The following is a 23,455-nucleotide window of genomic DNA, read 5'->3' on the forward strand; positions in this document are numbered from 1 at the left end:
ACTGTTTGGAAAATGTTACCCACAACTATCCAAACTCATTTGGAAGGATAAAGATTTTCTAAAGCTGTACTGAGGCTAAGGAGAGAGACTATCCAACCCAGAGTGGGCAGGAGAAAAAAGGTAGTAATACAGTATGATCTCCTAATCCTAAAAAGCAAAGTTTATAAAAATTCACTTTCACTATCCAAACTAAGGCAATCTCTTTTCCCCGCCTCTCTGAACATGGCCAGCATTTCAGATGCCCAACCATCTCACAGGCTCTGGCTGACCCGATTAGCAACCCTAATTTTAAAGGAAACCCCAACTACCATAAAAAACTTAAAACAGCAGGTGTGAGGAACTTACACTTTAAATTCTATACTTAGTTGATGTACATATAAGGATTTCAATAAAGGACACCTTTCTTCACAACACATTAAATAAGTCCCGGCACAACTGACTACTTGCAAAACTACCACCCAAGGGCTGCCCACCACTCCTGGCTAAACAAGAATTTTTCATCATTACTCATAACAAAGGTGCCGTGCTAATTTCAGCATAACTGAAGAACCATGACTTTTCTAGAACGTTTTTATTCTATCTCTCAGACTCTTCTCCCAAAACGTCCCAATGCTCATTTGAATACAATCTTTAATGGGAAACAGCACATCAAACCTTCCGAACAGGCAGAAAATGATTGGATAACACCACGGGAGAGGGTGATGGGCTTTTGGCAGAACTAAACGGCTTCAATGCCTTAGTACTGAAATTAGTAGGAATAATAAAACAGTTTCTCCTCACACACAATGGCCAGGATCATACCTAAAATCCATTGGCTTCTAACATGAAAAAATGAGAAGGAGCAATTGAACTTTGATTGTACAGTCTCCTCTATACACATCTGTCATGTATGCAGAGAAAGGACTGTTAACCGGTGAAGCTTCAACACCAAGAGAATATTAATGTGGCAAACAACCAAGAGGTAATATCTAGTTTCTAGATTAAAAAAATCAATATATATATATATTTATAATAAAGTTTTAAATACAAAGTGCTTTTTATATATTGAGAATGATACAGTGTTAATGAATAGATCCCTGTTTTGTAATGTTGATTACAAGAATTAACTGGTAAATAAGTACTTTCTTTCCCCTTTCCAGATACTGTTCAACAAATAAATGCCTTCCTTCGTGACTGGAGCTTAAGGACCAGAGGCCATTGCCAGCAATGTCTATCGCATTAGAGCAAAGCCAAACTTCTGAAAAAAAATTTCACCTCAAATCCAGGAAAAGTTATTTTTATTTTAAGGAAAAAAAAGTTTCCACTTGGAAGTAAAAGACCAGTAATTTCTGGAAAAGTTGACATAATAGTAGCACCCTGTCCTACCCTGGTGAGAACTTCAGGTATATTACACAGCTTAAAAGCATCCTGAATATATGCTTCCTTTTTAACCTAAAACATCTGACTGAGCTGCAGAAAAGGTCTCAAGAATAGCTGCTTTTCTCGATGTTTTTTGGTACATACAGCTGTGTGGACTTGGAAATTTATGCAGCTTTATCTAGAATCTGGGAGCATGAATCTGTAGACTACTTTCTAAAATTAGGACTCCCTCTTTCCCCCTTTTAAAACACATTCCAGCACTCCTAAAGAACTGGCAGCATTAGCTCTATGTACCCCTCTGGGACTACCTCCCCTACCAGTGTATCTTCAAGACTCCTCTTTTCTTGGGCAGTTGTTTTTCCTGCCACTCAACATTCTTGATACTCAGCAACTCTCGCTGACAGTTGGGGAGTTTCACCGGAGCACTCCATAAACTCCCTACGCTCACAGGTAACTCTCAGCAGTGACTCTTGGCTCCCTCCCACCAACTGTGGTCATGGACTGAACTCTTCAGGAAGCATCATAACCTAAGAGAGAAATGGCTGGAGCAGCCAATATGGTACCATGGTCAGGGTCAAAGCAGGCTAGACGCCTACTAGCCACAGAGCAGATCCCACTGTGTGGATGCTATAATTACACAGGATTTGGGACAGCAAACCAATTAGAAATACCTATCTCTGGCACCCTAGAGAATTACAATTAGATACAATCGTCCAAACTAAATGTTAGTACTAAAATACAAAACTTTTTTGCCTTATCAAGAGTCTGAAACACATCGTGACAGTGGCGTCTTACAGAAACTGAAGCTTGTACCATAAGTTATTTGTTTCTTACTTAGAATGTCACCCTTTTAGCGTCTCCATAGTTTTTCATTAAAATACCCTCTAGAAAGAATAAACCCAGACAAGAGAGCTCTGTTAATCAACTTCGCATCCTAGGAATCACATTATCTGTTAGCTTTTACAGAGTAGCCTTTCATTCAGTGAAGCAGCTACTAAAACAAACCCACATTACCTAAGTATCTATAGTGAGAGCTAAATAAAATGCCAACGTGACCTTGTAATGAGCGATCAAAATTTGCTGCCACCTGAAACAGAACTGGTAGGCTGGAGTCCAGTTCCAAGTGCAGATGTCTATATCACCAAGTCCACCTGCCTCAATCACAACGGGCCTGAAGGTTTACCTTGCCAGCTGGGAAGTGGGTTAACTTATCCCCATTACCCACTCCAGGCCTGGACAGGAACATACAAATTTGAGGAATTAGATTTTTAAATTGGCCTACTTAGAGCTGGTCTTTCAGAAATATCTTCCATTTTTTTTTAAGCTTCTCTCATAATAGCAAGTAGCACGCATCATCTGTGCCCAGATTTGCATAATTACCATAGTTTATTTTTGTGCCTGCCACTCAAGGGCCAGATCCTATTTTTAGTTAGCCTCAGTCGTATTCTGCTCAGCCTTTGCAGCTTCGTAGGACTTGGTACAAGAAGTCACATGCCTGTGGAAACTGTCCCTCCACATAAATCTCTTTGCACAGATATTACACTCATAGGGCTTTATGCCCGTATGAATTTTCATGTGCCCCACGAGATGATGCTTCATTTTGAATTTCTTACCACAGACACCACAGCCATAAGGCCGAAGACCGAGGTGCATGCTCATGTGTCGATCTCTCTGACTCTTGTGAGTGAAACTTTTCCCACACTGACAAGGATACAGCTTGTCGGTGGCTGAGAATCCTAAATGGGAAGCTTCTTCTTTAATCCCTGTTACCATTTCAATATTCTCACTGTAGCCCGATGCCAGGGCAGCCTCCTGTCTGTGCCCAATGAGATTACCGTCTGACCTCTCTCCAGAAAACTCTTCCATGGAAGAGCCGTAGAAATCCACCTGCTCATCATAATTGCTTTCATCAGCCTGTTCGTCAAACTCTGCTTCTACTTTTTTTTCCCCGATGTGAAAGTCTTCCTCCACTCCCGAAGGCTGGACTGAGTGCTCCGTCTGCATGGTGTTGACAGACTCAGTGACCTGGTGCTCATCGTAGGGCGCGTGCACATCCATGCCCTCACATGCCTGGTCAAAGCGCTCGGGCTTCACGTGGATCCAGCGCTTGTGCGCCATTATGCTGGGCTTGCTATACATGGGCCGGGTGTAGTGGAACTCGGCGCTGTCGCTGGCCCCCTCCTCCCCGTCCTGGCTCGCCATTTCCGTGCTCAGCCGGTCATGCTCTGTGGACGAGTTGCTGGGAAGGTATTCGTGCTCAGTGAGTTGAGATGACAGCTCGTCTTTGGTGCTCTCCTCTTCATTCTCTCCGTCCCTCAGTTCTTGGGCTTTGGGGAAATCAGTATGGCCCCCAGAGCCCAGCTCAAAGCTCTCGACCAGGCCATTATAATTACTGCTGCTAGGAGACTGGTGGTCACTGCCATGATTTAGCTTCTGACAAAGAACCGTAGGGTTTCCCTCTAAAACCTCAGTGCATTTGTCTACCACATGCCACATCTGGAGGAAGCTTGCTGCTGTTAAGTAACTAACAATTTCTGGAGCAGGCATTACTAGACGTCCCGTATAACTAGATAGGAGAATGTTCTCAAACACTCTTGGGTTCATCACATCAGGTAAAACAATCCTCCTGCTATTTTTCAGGAGTACCTGGTCACAAAAGTAGGGTGAACTGGCAGCAAGAACAGCTTTGTGTGCCCGGAAAATGTGGCCTTGGACAACAATGGAGACATCACATAATTGTCCTTGCTGGCGCTGCTGGTTCAGTTTCTGCAGAATGGTGCTGGAAAAATCAGGAAATTCTACTCGAAAAGAGTTTGTTCCAGGCTCCATTTCATCACAAATCTTGTTCAGTGCTACAAGAGAAAGAAAAACGAGTGCTAATTCCAGCCCAAAGAGACACTTATTGATCACTAAGAAAACTAAGACAAGTTCCACAGTTCCATAGAGTCCCCTTGCTTGTGGGCATTAGTGGGTGGAGCATTCATCCCCCAGAGCAAAGCTTGCAGGTGCGGGGGTGCCAGGAACGACCCGCTACTCTTCCTGGTATTAACTCTTCGCTTTGCCTATGTCTAGGAATGAGAACAGAATTCCGAGATGTGCTTTGTAAGCTGTACAAATCTCCTAAATAAAACAAAGTACATATTTCTAGTCAAGACAAACATGATACCTGTCCAAGCAGTAGAATTTTTAAGAGACCTCAGATTTAATCCACATTTGCCAAGGTGGGGTGAGGAAGTGAGGATGGAATTGTTGGAAGAAGGAAAGACTTATGTAAAGTTTCTGAGACTAGAATGAACTCAGCCACTGCAAGGAACTGAAAGGAGACCATTAGCCTAAAATCCAGTGCAGGAGTGAGGGGAAAGGGGGCTGAAGTGGTCAGAACAATCTTGCCTTTGGTCCTTCAGCACCACAGGTGCAAACTCACTGAAGTCCCAAACAATGTGACTTTCTTTAGTTGCCAGCAGAATTTTAGCCCTTTTAGGAGCTTCTGACGTGAAGCAGAATGAAGCGGTAAGTAAGGCAAGGTATTCCTTCTATCTGATGGTTTCGAAATTGTTTACAGACCAAAGAGCATACTAAATATTGTCCCTGTTACTGAATGACCTCAATCCGAAGATAAAGTTATAACAAAGAATAAAGGATTGCCTGTGTGGTTACTGTAAATATATTTAGTGGGGTAGTCAAGCATTAGAGAAGCTTTCTAACAGCAGCAATCCACAAGATAAACTCTGTTAGACACCTGCTCATGCCCCATAATTCCACAGTAAATTAAAATAAACCAGTACACCCAAGAGATTTATTGGCACTATCCATCATGTGGCTCTAAAAGTATATCCAAACATTGCTAAATGCCAGGTTTTCTAAGTATGAGATTAAAACCAAACCAAAACCAAAACCCAGGGGTACTGGGTGTCCGACTTCGACTAAGGTCATGATCTCACAGTTTGTGAGTTCAAGCCCCACACTGGGCTCACTGATGTCAGCGCAGACCATGCTTCAGATCCTCTGCCCCCCTCTCTTTGCCCCTCCCCCACTTGTCTTCTCTCAAAAATAAATAAAAAACATTAAAAAAACCCCAAAAACCCAAAGATTGAAAGTCATCTTTGAGAGATAGGGAGAAAGACCAAGAAAAGAAACTAATGTTTCTTGAGTAGGTACTGTATAGCAGGGACTGTACTCCTTTTTTCCACTTTGTAATGACTGCAAATATAGAGATCGGTATTCTCAGGTTCAGTAACTCAGGTTCAAGTAACTTTACCAAGGTTAAAATAAGAGCTAATTTTTATTAATGTTTATTTATTTTTGAGACAGAGAGAGACAGAGCACGAACAGGGGAACGTCAGAGAGAGGGAGACACAGAATCTGAAGCAGGCTCCAGGCTCTGAGCTGTCAGCACAGAGCTGGATGCGGGGCTCAAACTCATGGACCGTGAGATCATGCATGACTTGAGCCAAAGTCTGACGCTTAACCGACTGAGCCACCCAGGTACCCCAGAGCTAATTTTTATGAGATTGGGCTGTGATTCTAGGTCTTCATCACTTCAAAGCCTATCCTATTTTTCCTATAACATCATTCTCCCTCTTCTAGGAAGATAACAAAATACCAGATAAGTCAATAATAATTTTAAGAGGTAAGATGGTGTTTTTAGAAATAAGTATTAATTTATGGTTTATACCTCTTAAAACATTTCATAGTAATTTAAAACAAAAATAGGGGCACCTGGGTGGCTCAGTCAGTTGAGTGTCCGACTTTGGCTCAGGTCATGGTCTTGCGGTTTGAGTCCTACATCCAGCTCGCTGTCACTGCAGAGCCTGCTTAGGATCCTCTGTCCTTGTCTCTCTGCCATCTGCAGCTTGTGCTCTCTCTCTCACTTTCTCATTAGCACAAAAAGAACTAACTCAATGCTGTTTAATGACTATATAGTTCCTATTATATGGACTTACCATAATTTAAGCAGCTCTCTTATAGAATTTCAATTGTCTAGGCTTTTGAAATTATGAGGAATGCTATTATAAATACACAATGTAATTATACTGTGCATAACTATCTTGGCGTATCTTTGGAAATATCTATAGGGTAAATTCTATCAGCGGAATTGCTGGGTCAAAGGACTGTGCATTTGACATTTTGATGTATATTACAAAGCTACTTTCCAGAAAGGTTGCACCAAGTCACACTCCTATCAACAGTAAATAACACTCCACACCCTTAACAATTCTGGACATTATCAAACAAGAAAAAAAAAGTTTGCAAGCCTCCTAAGTAAATAATCCATGATTCATTATTATTTAGATCAACATTTATTTAATTATGAATGAGAACGATATTCTTTATTCATGTTTACTGGTCATGTGTTTTTCCTATAAATTATCAGTTATATTCTTTGTTCAAATAAATTGGGCAATTCATCTTATTGATTTTTAGTTTTTTATAAATGTAAGAAATTAACTTTGAAATTTATATAAATTACCCAGTCTTTGCTTTTATGGCTCTAGGGTTTTGTGTTAGACATAGAAAGGCATCCCCAACTCCAAGATTATTTTAAATAAATAAAAAGATTTAGTTTTTTTCCCTGGTACCACTTTTTTTTTTTAAGTAACTAATTTATTTTGAGGGAGCAAGAGCAGGGGAGGGGCAGACAGAGAGAAGGAGAGAGACAGAGAATCCCAAGCAGGCCTGATGCGGGGCTTCACTCACAAAATATGAGATCATGACCCGAACCAAAATCAAGAATTGGACACTTGACTGAGCTACCCAGCCAGGTGCCCCTCCCTGGTAGCATTTTTTTTTTTTTTTTAAAAAAGCTTTTAAATGTTTAATACACAAAGAGTTTGTTTTGGCATAAGGAGTAAGGTTGGAATCCAGCCCTTTTCCCTCCAAAATGTCTAGCCTATTTTCCAACACTATTATTGAATATTAATCTTCTCATCAAGATTTCAAATAATGTTGTGGAATGTTAAATGACTGAGAACAACACTTTTAAAAACAACTCTATAAAAATAAATGTCATAAGTGATAACAGAGAAAATGGTGGAGTAGGAAGCTCTCGGGATCAGTCCCACCATCAAAACAACCAGTAAGCTGTTGAAGGATCAGAATCAACTATTTGAGAACTCTGGAATCTGATCAGACACTTGTAGCAACCAAGGCAATGCTTGCTGAAGAGAGAGGCTGCTGAACCTCACTAGCAGTGCTGCCCACACAAACCAGCTATAACCCCCACTCCCCACTCCCGACCCACTCCTAGAGTGGCTGGCTCGTGGCAGGGAGGACAACAAGGAATATGTCCTCCAAAAACTGGGGCATTTACATTCTGGCCAGCATGGTGGATCCATGCAGCTTTGTTCTGGCCCTCTCAGGCAGCAGTGGCTTCCCCAGCAGCACTGAGCATAATTTTTTTTTTTTTTTGATCATAAGATTTCAAAAGACAAACATGCTCCCCCTCCCTCCCACCCCCGAGCCTGGGTCAAAGTATTTAAGGAAGTCTGTCAGGTCACAGGCCGACCACACAGATAAAACAACAGAAACTTCAGTGACCACATGCAACAAGGGATACAGACTTGGCAAAAATAGCTTGGAAAAACTGTCATGCAAACCGACAACTGCAGCCCTCAACAAGTAACAAAAGAAGTCCCATAGGATGGGAAGGATCTAATTTCAAGAGTTACGATATTCGAATACTTAAAATGTTCTAGTTCTCAACCAAAAATTACAAAGTATAAAAGAACAAGGAAGAGAGATGCATTCACAAGGAAAAGAATATTAGAAACTATACTTGGGGGATTCTTGACATTAGAATTACTAGTCATACTAAAGTAAATCAATTATCTTACATATGCTCAAATTGCTTAAAACACACGCGTGCGCGCACACGCACACGAGAAACCCCACTATGGACAAAAACTAAAGGAAATCAGGAGAATAATGTCAGTAAAGAGATAGAAATTATAAAAAGGAACCAAACAGAAATTCTGGAGCTGAGAATAGTTGAAGCCCTAACCGCCCCTCAAAACCCTAGAATGTGACAGTATTTGTATACGAGGCCTTTAAAGAGGTCATTAAAATAGAGTTACTAGGGTGGGCCCTAATCCAATCTGACTAGTGTTCTTACCAGAAATTAAAATTGGACACACAGCAGCATCTAGGGGGTACACAATGTGAAGACACGTGAAAAGGTGGCCATCTGCAAGCTGAGGAGAAAGGCTTCAGGATAAACCAAATCTACAGACACCATGATCTTGCTCTTCTAGCCTCTAGAATTGTGAGGAAAAAAAAAAAAATCCTGTTACTTAAGCCACCTAGTCTGTGGTGTTTTGTTTGAAAGACACAGGAAACCACTACAAGTTGAAGTAAAAAGTCCGCAGATTTAAAATAGGCAGAAGAAAAAAAAGTCACCAAACTCAAAGACAAGGCAATTGAAATTATTGAGTCAGAGGAGTGGTGAGAAAAATGAAGAGAAATGAACACTGTGTGAGGTAACTGTGGGACATCATTAAATGTACCAAATGCACACCATGGGAGTCTCAGAGACTAGAAAAGGTATTAAAAGAAATACTGGTAGAAAACTTCCCAAATTGGATAAAAGAGAAACCTATATACATCCAGGAAGCTCAACAAACTCCAAGCAGGATGAAACAAAAGAGATCCACATTAGACACATTGTAAGTTAAATAGTAAATAGAAAGTCAAAGACAAGGGAGCTGAACACAGTAAGAAGGAAATGCCTCATCACATGAAAGACATCTTCAATTAAGATTCACACCTTAAAAAAAAACATACAGGCCAGAAAGTAGTAGTATGGCATATTTAAAGTGCTAGAAGAAAAAACTGTCAACCGATAATTCTGTATCTGGCAAAACTACCTTTTCTTGAATGAAGGAGAAATGAAGACACTCCCAGATAAACAAAAGGTAAGGGTATTCATTACCAGAACTTATCTTTTTTTACGTTTATTTATTATTGAGAGACAGAGAGACACAGAGCATGAGCAGGGGAGGGGCTGAGAGATGGAGAAGACACAGAATCCGAAGCAGGCTCCAGGCTTCGAGCTGTTAGCACAGAGCCCGACGTGGAGCTTGAACTCACAAACTGCAAGATCATGACCTGAGCCGAAGTCGGATGCTCAACCGACTGAGCCACCCAGGTGCCCCATTCATTACCAGAACTTTTCTACAAGAAATGATAAAAAGGTATCCTTCAAGCTGAGATAAAAGAATACTAGGTAAGGGCGCCTGGGTGGCTCAGTCAGTTAAGCATCCGACTTGAGCTCACTCAGGTCATGATCTCCGTGGGTTCGGGCCCTGCATCGGGCTCTGTGCTGACACCTCACAGCCTGGAGCCTACTTCAAGTGCTCTGTGTTTCCCTCTTTCTCTGTTCCTCCCCTGCTTGCACTCTGTCTCTTTTTGTCTCTCAAAAATAATAAATGAATATTAAAAAAAAAAAAAAGAATACTACGTAGTAATTCAACGCCATATGAAGGAATAAAGACCAATGATAAAGGTTAACAACATAAACATAAAAGCTGTTATTATTTTGACTTATAGCTTTTTTCCTGTATGCTTGAAAATGCAAATTCATAAAACAATACTTATAAATCAACATAAATAGGCAATGTATGAAGATGTAATCCATGACAATAACAAAATGAAGGGAAAGGGATGGAGGTGTAAGGAACAGTTTAAGAGATTAATTGTAAATCTCAATGTAACTACTAAGAAAATAATAATATACATGAAAAGGAATGAAAGGAATCAAAATGGCATGCCAAAAAAGAATAAATGCTTTATTTTTTTAATAAATGTTTTTAAAAGGTAGTAATGGAGAAATTGAGAAACAAAAAACATACAAGGTATACAGAAAACAGCTAAATGGTAGAAGTAAATCCTTTCTCACCAGTACTTAAATGTAAATGGATTAAACTCTCCAATTAAAAGGTGGAGACTGGCAGAATGGATTAAAAAACATGGTTTATTTATATCTTTTCTATGAGAGACAATATATAACACACAAGTAAAATGATAGAAAAGATATTCCATGCAAAGAGTAACCAAGAGAGATGGAGTGGCTGTATTATTATCAGACAAAATAGACTTTTTTTTATGTTTACTCATCTTGAGAGAGAGAGAGCGAGCACACGCGCGTGCGCTTGAATGAGAGGAGGGGCAGAGAGAGAGAGAGAGAGAGAGAGAGAGAGAGAGAGGGAGGGAGGGAGAGGGAGACAGAATCTGAAGCAGCTATGAGCTAACAGCAGCGAGCACGATGTGGGGCTCGAACTCATGAACCCGTGATATCATGACCTGAGCTGAAGTCAGACATTTAACCAACTGAGCCCCGCAGGTGCCCCCAGACAAAATAGATTTTAAGTCAAAAAGGTTACAAGAACAAAGAAAGACATTAATAGATTGATAAAAGGTTCACTCTATCAAGAAGACAGAACCATACACATATATTCACTAAGAAATCTATATGGAGCAAAATATATGAAGCAAAAATGGACAATGAAGAAACAGACCAATCTACAACAACAGGTTATGACTCCAATTCCTCATTTTCAGTAATGGATAGAAAAACCAGACTTAAGATCTATAAGGAAATAGAGAACCTGAACATTATAACAAATCAATGATACCTAAAAGACAATTCAGAACACAAAAAGTAATGAATTTCTCAGGGGCACCTGGGTGGCTCAGTCGGTTAAGCATCCGACTTCAGCTCAGGTTGTGATCTCGTGGTCCTTGAGTTCGAGCCCTGCATCGGGCTCTGTGCTCACAGCTCAGAGCCTGGAGCCTGTTTCAGATTCTGTGTCTCCCTCTCTCTGACCCTCCCCCGCTCATGCTCTGTCTCTCTCTGTCTCAAAAATAAATAAAGGTTAAAAAAAAAAAAAAAGTAATGAATTTCTCATACACACTACAACATAAACCTGGCAACATTGTGTTAAATCATGAGAAACATTAACTCAAATAAGCCAGACAGAAAAGGACACATGTTGTATAACTCCACTTCTGTGAAATATCTAGAATAGGCAAATTCAGAGACAAAAGTAGATTGGAGGTTACCATGGATTCAGGGGAGTTAGAAATGGGAGTTATTACTTAATAGGTAGAGTTTCTGTTTTGTGATGAAAAAACTGGGGGATTAGAAAGTGTTGCCATTTGTATAACATTGTGAGTGTAATTAATGCCACTGAATTGTACACTTGAAAATGGTTAAAATGGTAAATTTAGTGATATATTTTTTTACCACACATTAAAAAAAAAACTTGGGGAAAATGTCATGTAACTTTACTTTCAACTATGTCAAGGTGGTAATGGTCCTTATAATTTAAAAGTATCTGACCTCTGGGGTGCCTGGCTGGCCCAGTTGGTGGAGCATGCGACTCTTGATGTCAGGTTGTGAATTCAAGCCACATGTTGGGTGTAGAGATTATTTAAAAAAAAAAAAAAAAAAAAAAGTATCTGATCTCTGCCCTTAACTTTGGGCAGGTGTGGCATTTCTATATATTCCCTGATTTTACTAACATGCAAAGACTGAAACTCTCCTTCAGATTTTCCTGCCATATAAGCCATATTTACAAACTCACAGGCAGTTGTGGTAGCTGTGATCTGTATTGATAGTACAGATGCTGTTTCAATTTTTAACGACTTTCACAGAAGTAATTAACTCACTAAAATGAACACATAAATAAGTAAACCGACATAAAACACTATATGCACATTATTGGGGGGGTGGGTTTCTAAGATGATCAAGGAATCTCACCGTCCAGAGTTTATAATCTGGTAAGGGGGAATGAAAAACATGCATACAACCCTGCTATTCAAGGCAAAGCATGATAGAAGCACCACACGAGAACTATAAACCCAAGAGAAATTCAGAGGAGGGGACCTGGTATAGCCTACAATTACATATCCTTTCACAATAAATTTTAGTATCACCAGGGTAAGAGGAAGACTTGAGAGCAGTATATAATTCTCATCTACCACATCCTAACCAAACTAATCTAAGGAAAATGAAAAAAATTGGCCTGAGTCCTGGAAACTAGGGACCAGAGCTATCTGGTAAACTTTAATTAAGGACATAGTGTAGATGGGACCAGACTGGAAAGAGACATTACCTCTGCAACTCCACCCAGTTCCCCAGGCAATCCTGGTATAATAGTAGCAATCTTGAGAGAAGAACACTAACGCCTGTTCACTTGGAAGGTTTGGCTGTGGCTCAAATCCCAGGGTGGACTATGGGACAGGTCCTGCAGATTAGCAACATTAAGAGGTGGTTGTACTGGAATACCAATGTTTGTATAATGCCTCAGCAGAAAGTTTTTAAAAACTTGGCACGAGAGGGTGGAGTTCAGTTAGTAACTGGCAAAGACATGGCCCATCATTTGCCAGCTGGGCCAAAGAAACTAAAGTAGGTCCCTGGTATCACAATTTCACGAACACAGAAGAAAGTACACAGAGCTCAAGCTGTCCTAAGAGTAAGACCTAGCCTCTGGCCCCAAACATTCAACTCATGTTAACCCCTGGTGTCAGCTAAAGAGCTAAGAGTTGATTCTAACAGCATTCAGGTTTACGGTAAAAGACCCCCAAAGGGCACTTGGGTGGTTTAGTCCGTGAAGCATCTGACTTCTGACTTCAGCTCAGGTCATGATCTCGTGGTTCGCACGTTCGAGCCCCACTTCGGGCTCTGCACTGACAGCTGGAGCCTGGAGTCTGCTTCAATTGTGCTCCCCCTCTCTCCACCCCTCCCCTGCTTGTGCCCTCTCTCTTTCAAAAATAAATAAACATTAAAAAAAATTTGGAGGGGAAAAAGACCCCCAAACAATCCACCCAGAAAGGGAAATTTTTCAGACCCAAACAGAATGTTTCCCTCTAAAGAATTAAAAACCTGGTTAGTTTTATTCTGTAAGTACATGGGGTCTGTAAATACATTCTGCAGTAACAAAAAAGAAAATAGCAAGGGATAAACAAAGAACAGTTTTGAAGGTATTGTTTCAGTTTTTTTTTTTTAATGTTTGAGGGGGGGAGGGAGAGAGAGAGAGACAGAGAATCCCAAGCAGGCTCTGCGTCAGAGACCCATGTGGGGCTCAATCCCACAATCATGACCTGAGTCAAAATCAAGAGGTGGACACTTAACTGACTGAGCCACCCAGGTTTTCTTTCTTTCTTCTTCTTTTTTCTTTTTTTATTAAAGTTAAGACCTATGCCCAACGTGGGGCTTGAACTTAGGACCTTGAAATGAAGAGTCACATGCTCTACTAAGACAGACAGACGTCCCTTAAGAGCACAGTTTATTTATCTTTTTTTTTAATTTTTTTTTTCAACGTTTATTTATTTTTGGGACAGAGAGAAACAGAGCATGAACGGGGGAGGGGCAGAGAGAGAGGGAGACACAGAATCGGAAACAGGCTCCAGGCTCTGAGCCGTCAGCCCAGAGCCCGACGCGGGGCTCGAACTCACGGACCGCGAGATCGTGACCTGGCTGAAGTCGGACGCTTAACCGACTGCGCCACCCAGGCGCCCCGAGCACAGTTTATTTTTTAAATGTTTAAGAGAGAGAACATGAGTAGAGGAGGGGTAGGGAGAGAATCCCAAGCAGGCTCTGCATTGTCAGCGCAGAGCCTGACTAGGGGCTCGATTCCATCAACCATGAGATCATGACCTGAGCCGAAATCAAGAGCTACCCGACTGAGCCACCCAGGAACCCCTGGAATCTGCTATTTAAATGTGGGCCCCGGGAAGCACTGGAAACTTCTCAGTGATATGTTGTGAAATGTGTTCTGGAAAGACAATCTGCTGATGCACTTAAGAGCGGGAGTAAGTCTGAAGTACAGGCTTAGTTATAAGATTTTAGCAAAGAAACCAGGTTTGAGGCAATGAAAGTAACAGTGAGTATGGAAAACAGAGAGGTAGAATCAGTAGGACTGACTGAATTGGTAGGCAGGAAGATTCAAAGCTAGTGCAAGGCACAAATTATACCATCAAGAGAGTGAAAAGTCAACCTCCAACATGGGAGAAGAAATATGCAATCATATATCACTGTTAAATGACCCATATCCAGAATACATAAAGAACTCTTAAATTTAATAATAGACAACTCAACTGAAAAACGGGCAAAAGATTTGAATGAACATTTCTCCAAAGAAGATATACAAATAAGCACACAAAAAAATGCTCAATATCATTATTCACTAGGGAAATGCAAATTCAAACTACAATGAGATACTCCCCATTTGGACAGCCCTGATATAGAAGACCCAAAAACAAGTGTTGATGTCGAAATGGAAGGATTAAAATCATTATACATTGCTGGTGGGAATATAAAATGGTGTGGCTACTTTTGAGGTAGGTCCTCAAAAAGTTAACCATAAAGTTACCATGTAACCCAACAATTCTACTAGGTATATACACAAGAGCATTGAAAACATACGATATCCACAAAAACTTATACACGAATGTCCATAACAGCATTACTCATAATGGCCAAAAAATGGAAACGACCCAAATGTCCTCCTCTGATGACTGAATAAAGAGAAGGTGGTATATCCATACAGTGAAATATTACTCCATTTTATTATGTACCATGCACATGTTGTTGTACTATGCCATTCTTTTGGCAATAAAAAAGAATGACGTACTGACAAATGTGATAACATGGCTGAACCTTAAAACACTATACCAGGTGAAAGAAGTTAGATACAAAAGGCCACATCTTTTATGATTCCATTTATAAGAAATGTCCACAACAGAAAGATTTGTAGACAAAAAGTAAATCAGTGGCTGCCAGAAACTACAGGGAAAGGAAAGGAGAATCACTGCTAATTGTGTGTTTTGTTTTGTTTTTGTTTTTGTTTTTGAGGTGGGGGAGAGAGGATGAAAATTCTAAAATTAGATTGTCCCACAATCTAATTTTAGAATGGGTTTATACAACCCACTGAATGCACTAAAAAACTTTTTTTTGACGTTCATTTATTTTTGAGAGAGGGAAAGAGAGAGTGGGGAATGGGCAGAGAGGGAGGGAGACAGAGGATCTGAAGCAGGCTCTGCATGGACAGCACAAAGCCCAATGCAAGGCTCGAACCCACAAACCACAAGATCATGACCTGAGCAGAAGTCGTATGCTCAACAGACTGATCCACCCAGGTGCCCCTACTAAAAAACTTTTAATTGTACATGAATCATGTTTCAGTAAAGCTGTTTAAGAAATAAAGTAATGCAAGGTAAACTAGTTACCTATACCGACTCTGAAGTTTCCAAACTGGATAACTAGGAAAATGTTGTAATTAGTAGGAATAACAACAGCATCTACTATTTATTAAATGTGTGCATTGTACCAGAATACTGTATGTATTCTATCTCATCAATCCTCATAACAATCCACTGGATAGGTAGTTTTTATCTTATTGTACAGAATAGGAAATAGACACAGGGTGCCTGGGTGTCTCAGTAGGTTAAGCTCAGATCCAACTATGGCTCAGATCATGACCTCACAGTTTGTGAGTTCAAGCCCCACATCGGGCTCTCTGCTGTCAGCGCAGAGCCTGCTTCAGATCCTGTTCCCCTCTCTCTCTGCCCCTCTCTCACACACACATGCACTCTCTCAAAAATAAACATTAAAAAAAAAGAAGAATAGGATATAGACAAAGAGGCTAAACTACTTGCTTAACTAGTAAGTGGTGAAGTTGGAATTAAATTCAAAACACTTGCTCAGGCCTAATATAACCTGTGATGATAGTGTGGAAAGTAAAGGTGAATACTACTTTCACAAATAAACAACTGAAATCGTCTATAACATATGATGCATTCCTAAACCCCAGAGCAAATTATTCACCATCCTCAGACTTAATAAGGTACTGCAATTTTATTTGTCATCTTACACACAGTGTTTTGTTTTGTTTCTTTTAAAACTAATAGTAACAGTTCTAAAACATACACACCTATTTCAGTTCATTCCCTCCATAGTTCATGGATGCTCTCTGGCTTTTTTTTTTTTAATGTTCATTTATTTTTGAGAGAGACAGGGAGACAGAGTGCAAGTGGGGGAGGGGCAGAGAGCAAGGGAGACACAGAATCAGAAGCAGGCTCCAGGCTCCGAGCTGTCAGCACTGAGCCTGACGCTGGGCTCGAACTTGCAAACTGTGAGATCATGACCTGAGCCAAAGTCGGATGCTTAACCAACTGATCCACCCAGGCTTTTTTAAAAGCAGAAGACAATGGGAAAATATTGAAGAAATCACCAAACTCTAGATGACCTCCACGATCTCTTTCAATTTTGATGAGTTTAATGTATTTCTTATACAACTAAAGAACAGCATATCAAATTTTACGCATTATTTAAACACAATTACATATCTTAAAACACAGCTAACAATAGGGAAGCAGACCCATTGGTCTTAAAGCCCTCCAAAGATTTCTTAATTAGACCATAAAGGTAATTTGCATACTTACTGTAGAGAGCACATTTAAACACAGTAAATACTACCTCAGTAAATCTAAAGATTGGCACAAATACACAAAAATACCAAAACCCCATGCCTACCAAAGTTCTTTCTTTATATTAGCCAGATGCTTTGCAGTTCAAAGGGCAAGCTATGTAAACCTGGATCTTGCAACTGCGATACTCCTGAATCATTACACTTATTTTAAAGATGAGTGAACTAGGGGCACCTGGCTGGCTCAGCTGGAAGAGCATGTGATTCTTGATCTCAGGTTCATGAGTTTGAACCCCGTGCTGGGTGTAGAGATTAGTTAAAAAAAAAATCAAATCTTGGGGTGCCTAGATGGCTCAGTTAGTTGAGCATCCAACTCTTGATTTTGGCTCAGGCTCAGACTGTGATCCTGAGGTCACAGGATTGAGCCCCACCCTGGGCTCTGAGCTGAGCGTGGAGCCTGCTTGGGATTCTCTCTCTGGGCCCTTCCCTTCTCATGCTCTCTCTCTCTAATAAATAAAATGAAAAAATAAAATAAATCTCAGGAGTGTCTGGATGGCTCAGTCAGGTTAAGCATCTGGCTCTTGATTTTGGCTCAGGTCATGATCTCATGGTTCGTGGGAGCAAGCCTTGTGTCGGGCTCTGTGCTGACAGCATGGAGCCTGTTTGGAATTCTGTCTCCCTCTCTCTCTGCCTCTCCCCAACTGACTCATGCACAAGTTCACTCTCTCAAAATAAAAAAACTTAAGAAATTAAATCTTAAAAAAAAAAAAAAAAAAAAAGACGAGTAAACTAAACTCTGGAAGGTTAAAAGACCTGCCCAAGGTTATATATCTCAAAAGTGGTAGGTCAGAATGCAAATTTAAAGTTTAATTTAGGGGTGCCTGGGTGGCTCAGTTGGTTAAGCATCAGACTTCGGCCTGCGTCATGATCTTGGATTTCGTGGGTTTGAGCAATGCATCAGGCTCTGTGCCCAAAGAGTGGAGCCTGCTTTGGATTCTGTGCCTCCCTCTCTCTCTGCCCCTCCCCAGCTTGCATTCTGTCTCTCTTTTCCTCAAAAATAAACAAACATTAAAAAATTTTTTTTTTTTAGGGGCGCCTGGGTGGCGCAGTCGGTTAAGCGTCCGACTTCAGCCAGGTCACGATCTCGCGGTCCGTGAGTTCGAGCCCCGCGTCGGGCTCTGGGCTGATGGTTCAGAGCCTGGAGCCTGTTTCCGATTCTGTGTCTCCCTCTCTCTCTGCCCCTCCCCCGTTCATGCTCTGTCTCTCTCTGTCCCAAAAATAAATAAATGTTGAAAAAAAAAATTTAAAAAAAAAATAAAAAAATAGAAAAATAAAAATTTTTTTTTAAGTTTAATTTAAATCTAATATTGTTCTAAGTTAAAAAAAAAAGTCCCTGATAAGTTTCTCTGAAGTGAGATGCTGTAATGGTACAATGTAGAGCAGTGACTGGCCTTAAAATGTGCGACAGTTCCTGCTCAGAAGTATGGGAACCTATGGTCTAGAACAATTAAATACAAATACATCTTTATTTTTGCTGAAAAATAAGCCATTTTAGTAAATAATTTTAAAAACCTGTATTTTTAGTAAGTTTATAGCTTACCTACCTAATGCAAAGGTGGTATCCTGGAAAAAAGCCCCTTATGCCATGGCCATCACAAAGCAGTATGGATGAATGAGGAAGAGGAGCCCATTTCTCAGTTTTGCTTCAAATTAGAATCACACTGACTTCTGAAAGAAAAAAATCACGTTGAAAACGTAAAAACGATGCTGGTGACATTCAGCATATACATGTGCCTTGCTAATAAATACTACATGTGTAGGATTTATTTCTGAGCAGCAGAAAGAAAACTGGTATCTTCGGTTATATTAACTTCTAGTCTGTACTATCTTAGCTTCTGCCTTGTACTTAAAATGGACTTAATTTTGAAATAATTTTAGATTTACAGAAAAGTTACATAAATGCCGAGAGTTCTGTACACCCCTAAATCTCTCACCCAGTTTTAATAACCGTCTTACATTACCATGGTACTTTGGTTAAAAATAGAAAACCAACACAGATCAGTGTCTATGTAATTTTACAAAATTAAAATATCCTTTGGAAAAGTGTTTTCAGTCTTCAGACCATTGCCAATCAGCACCCCTATAGGTTCTCCTAATTGGAACACTTTAGCCAAAGAACTTAGTTAAAATCTATTTTAGGATTTTTTTAAAAATAAGCTACCTACTTTATGGACTTTGAATCTTGTCTCCCTTTAATTTTAAGACACAGCTGAATGTTTTACTTAAAAAAAAAAGCCAAAAGCAAATACTCCATTGTAGCAAACTCTCTGAGATTCAAAAGAGAAGGTATTGTTCTAACCACAAACCCCACTTATCGGTCATCCTGCCATTACATTACAATATAGCCAAGGAAATGGTTTTAAATGCACTCTCATATTCATTAGCACTGGGGTAAGAAGCTCAAATCGAGAAAAACAGAAGGCAGACACAGCACTGGGTTTTAGGATAATGATTAGCTACATACCAACAAAACAAAACAAAACAAAACAAAAAAGGAAAGTCTTCTCGACATGTTGCAAATAAGACAAAAATCTTTCCAACCATAAATGTAGATAAAGTAAAAAGGAAAAGTTCATGAAAATAATACACAGCACATTCAACGGATTTTAAGAGGCATATTTCAAAATTTCTGCAATCAGGATGTGATGGTCAAGTGGAAATTTTAATACTTGTCACTGCCTGAGACCCTCATCAATGTTTCTGATGGCACAAAGGACACTGTGGGAAAGTATGGACCCATCTCTGAACTTACGAGTATGAATGTTAAAAGTTTAACACTTTCACCAATTTATTTCACTTATTTTTTTAAATTTAGGCATTAGAAAGTATCATGTAAAAATGTCTAAATAAGTCTAAAAATGTTTTCAAAAAGAATTTTCATAAGCCTAAGTGATTACAAAAGCACATGCCATAGCTTAATTGGCGGTGTTTTCTCCTCAATCCATGGTATCCTAGGATTCAATACAGTAGTAATTCAGCTGCTACATCTCACAAGAAAGCCTGATAAACTACCACAGCAGACAAAATAGCTTAAATAAGAACATAATACAAAGGCCCCCCCCCCATCAGAAAAGACACAGGAAATGACACATAATTTTGTGTTATCATAACAGGGCTGTTTCTCCAACCCTAACGGTTTTCTTCATGTGAAAAGTAAAGTCTTCCTGAAATTCCCTATTTATGCAGCAGATTCCTGCACTGAATCCGAGGATTATGGAAGGAGGAGAGCTAGAGTGGTAATCTGCCTCAAGTAAAAAACTTGAGGGAAGATTTTAACTGAATTATTTTGACCGAAGTCCTTTTCTAAGGACATTAGCTCTGACAAGAGCAGGCATCAACAAACAACTTAATGTTCCTAAGAGCTACAAAATAAATTTTTAAAAGCACATTTTCAAAGAGCTGGCTAGTACCGAGCTTCTCCAATGAGCAAGGGTTTTTTCCTCCCTGTACTGTGATGAAATATACTTAGTATAAAATTTGCTACTTTAAAGTGTCCAATTAGTAGAATTAAACACATTCACGATGTTGTGCGACCATCACCACTATCCACTTCCAGAACCTTTTCATCATCCCAAACTAAACCTCTGTATCCCTTAAACAATAACTCTCCATTCCCTCCTCTACCAGCTCCTGGTAAACTGCATTCTACCTTCTGTCTGCCTCTATGAATTTGCCTATTTTGGACAAAGTATAAGTGGACTCATACAGTATTTGTTCTTCTGGGTCTGGCTTATTTCTCCAGGGAGTACCTTAGTAAAGCAAAGAATGAATACCAAATTATTAGGTTTCTTATAATCTAACTGTACATACTGACACAATTTCTGCACTAAGCATACAGCTCTCCTAGAAATCCTGCTACTGTTCCATGAGCCCCCAGGGACACAAGATCTCAGACGGACCCTTCCTTAGCCTGTAGACAGGCCTAGTTAAGCAGCTGTAATTCAAAGAGGAGGCTCCTGGGAGCTGTGGAGGCCATCCTGGGGTACGTGGACGGATCGAAGGGAATTCAGGAGCTGTGCAGGCCCAAAATGCCATGGATAGGAAAAGGCAAGGATTTATCAAGGTACGCTGGCCCTGAGATGGTCTCTGGTCTGCCTGCTTCTGCACCGGACACTTAGGTTGGGCGACACCTGTCAGAGTTGAGGGCCAGACTGCAGTCTAGTCACTGAGAATGTCACCAGGGCAAGAAGCTTCACAGGGTCATGAGTCACCTTGCATGGCTCAGAGGTCCGGGCAGGCCTGCCCTGCCCCGCCCAGACAAACCCAGTTAGGAGAGGCAACAAACAAGAGAGAAAGACACTAAACTGGCACCAACACGGACGGCCAAAGAGCAGAGCTGACAGGCAGGCCATGAATGAGAGGAAGGGCTGAGAGGGAAACACAGGGTGAAAAACCACATAAGCAAGGTGGAGGCAGAAATAAAGACAGGGTCCAGATAGAGACGGGCTCGAGAGAGACAAACTGGAAAGAAACACAAAGTTGACAGGGGCCGAGTTGAGATGCAAAAAGGGCAGGTGACAACAGGTGACAGAGACCGCAAGCGAGGGGAAACACTACTTAGAAGTAAACAGAGACAGGTACTAGCAAAGTCTGGGCACAACCTTTCTCCTGGCTTTGGCTCGAACCCGAGGCCGCCGCGCCGCACCCACACGGCGCCCCCGAAAGGCCAGCGGACGAACCCGAGCGGGATCTCCAAGCGCTCTGGCCCGCCAAGGTCCGCCACCGCGGGGTGACCTTGGGCGAGACGCTGCCTCGGGGGCCTTGGTGTCGCGGTCGGCGCACCGGACTGGCTGGAGGCGGCCCGGGGGCTCCGGGACTCCAACCGCCCGAGCGCGGCTAAAGCATCCTGGTCGGCGGAATGGGCCTGCCGGCCGGGGGCGCGCGCGCCGGGTCCTGCAGAGAAGCCCTTAAACCTCTCTGGCCTCCCCCCTCCCCTTCGCTACCTGCTGTCTCAACTCCGCAGTACCTGCTAAGGGCTCCGCACTCGCATAACCCACCCGCGGGACACTTTCCGCCACCGGCTTCAGGCCCGTTCAAGCCGTCGCCGCCGCGACCGACTCAGCCTGCGCCTCCCGCCCCCGGAAATGCTTCCCGGTTCCGCCCCCGGGACTGCCAGTGCTTCCGGGGGTGCGTCAGAGAGAAGGCGGTGTGCGCATGCGGGACTCACTTTTGGGGCGGGGCGTCAGGAGAGGGCGCCCTTGTAGACAGCGACTGCGCAGTGTAACCGGGAGCAGGTTAATCGGCTTTACGGACGATGAGTGAGGCCGCTACTGTGAATGAGGAAGCTGATTCCAAGTCCTAAACCCTTTACAAACTTTATCTCTCTCATGTTACCTAGCAGAGATCGTATCAAATCTTTTTTGCCTCCACAATGCCTTTGGCACGCAGTGGATGCTCAGTAAATCTACAACGAATGGAACAGTTCCCTCTGTGTGACAGGCGCTGAGCTGGGTACCCTCCCCAACCCTCAGGAAAAAGGCTCATTTTGTTCAGGTACCAGAGGAAATCTTTTGATCTCTGGGAGGTAGATCTTCACCCCTGCTAGAAGGAATGACTCATAATCAGTCCAAACTATTAATGGTAATCTCATTCTCATTATTAGCCAGTGGTTAAACTAGCCATAGTCATGTGACCAGCTTCTGGCACGTAGTACCTTTTTTTTTTTTTTTTTTAAACAAAATCCACTAGGACTTTTAGTTAAGTATGCCCCTTAAGTGCTTTGCCACTTTTATTTTCTTCCTGTCTCTTAGCAGATCTTAAGGTTGGAAGTTCAGTCCCAATCATGTGCCTATGATGTAAAAAGCAAATGCTAAGGCTGGCAAAGTGAAAAGATGGAAAGAGCCTAGGTCTCATATGACATTAAGCTACAGTCATAGCTTAACTCTGGATGTTCTGTTTTATGAGCCTAATGCATTTCTTACTTAGACTTTATTTTTAGCAATGTTGTAGACTCTTCAAATATAGCAGCTACAATTTATATTAAAAAACTAAGAGAAATATTGAAAAGCACCCTTTTCAAAACATAGATAAGCTTGTGAAAAAGTCAGGAAAATCATCTGAGGCTAGGGAGAAGCAGAAACACAAGCCTAGGAAGTTAGAGTTGATGTTCAGAAGTTTTGTACAGATGGGGCCCCTGGGTGGCTCAGTCTCTTAAGCATCTGGCTCTTGATTTCTGCTCCGGTTGTGATCTCATGGTTGGTGGGATTGAGCCCCACGTTGATCTCTGCGCTGACAGTGTGGAGCCTGCTTGGGATTCTCTTTCCCTCTTTCTCTGACCCTCCCCTGCTCACGTGTGCTCTCTCTCTCTCTCAAAGAAATAAACTTAAAAAAATTATTAGAAACTTTGAACAGACATAGTCTGCATCGGTTCTGATGGGCATGTGTGCTATACTGATGAATATTTTGAAAATCGTCTCTGGAGGTAGGTAAACAATGATGCTGCTACAAGCCGTAGGGACATCTATGGGTCCAGGCAAGATGAGAGCCAAATTGGAACATCAGGTTGGGACCCAAGAAGGAATATCTCTTTAAGGGAAGGATAAACTGAAGGAAAGAAAATCTGCCCTGCTGCGATAGGCAACAAGGAAAGTTGTCTCTCTGCCTTGGCTCTG

The 23,455-nt window shown here is 41.4% G+C and overlaps 1 protein-coding gene across 6 annotated transcripts; it reads right to left on the reverse strand.

The window, feature by feature from the left end:
* Positions 1-815: 815 nt before the first annotated feature.
* ZBTB43 (zinc finger and BTB domain containing 43) lies at positions 816-21,959 on the reverse strand. Of its 6 annotated transcripts, XM_053204603.1 has the most exons (4): positions 21,811-21,943; positions 18,389-18,512; positions 12,471-12,602; positions 816-4,211 (listed from the first exon to the last, which is right to left on the reverse strand). In XM_053204603.1, the coding sequence occupies exon 4, from the start codon at positions 4,186-4,188 to the stop codon at positions 2,785-2,787; it is 1,404 nt and encodes a 467-aa protein (XP_053060578.1). In that variant the 5' UTR covers positions 4,189-4,211; positions 12,471-12,602; positions 18,389-18,512; positions 21,811-21,943; the 3' UTR covers positions 816-2,784. The 6 variants fall into 6 exon arrangements, with proteins under 6 accessions (XP_053060578.1, XP_014917056.1, XP_014917047.1 ...); XM_015061570.3 differs by lacking the exon at positions 12,471-12,602 and having other exon boundaries at positions 21,842-21,959; XM_015061561.3 differs by lacking the exon at positions 12,471-12,602.
* Positions 21,960-23,455: the final 1,496 nt, after the last annotated feature.

This window comes from Acinonyx jubatus, chromosome D4 (genome assembly GCF_027475565.1).
Source record: "Acinonyx jubatus isolate Ajub_Pintada_27869175 chromosome D4, VMU_Ajub_asm_v1.0, whole genome shotgun sequence".
In the NCBI taxonomy this organism is placed as follows: domain Eukaryota; kingdom Metazoa; phylum Chordata; class Mammalia; order Carnivora; family Felidae; genus Acinonyx; species Acinonyx jubatus.

Excerpts from the sequence above, each read along its gene's own strand:
- ZBTB43 (XM_015061570.3), bottom strand. The coding sequence starts at position 4,188 with ATGGAGCCTGGAACAAACTCTTTTCGAGTAGAATTTCCTGATTTTTCC.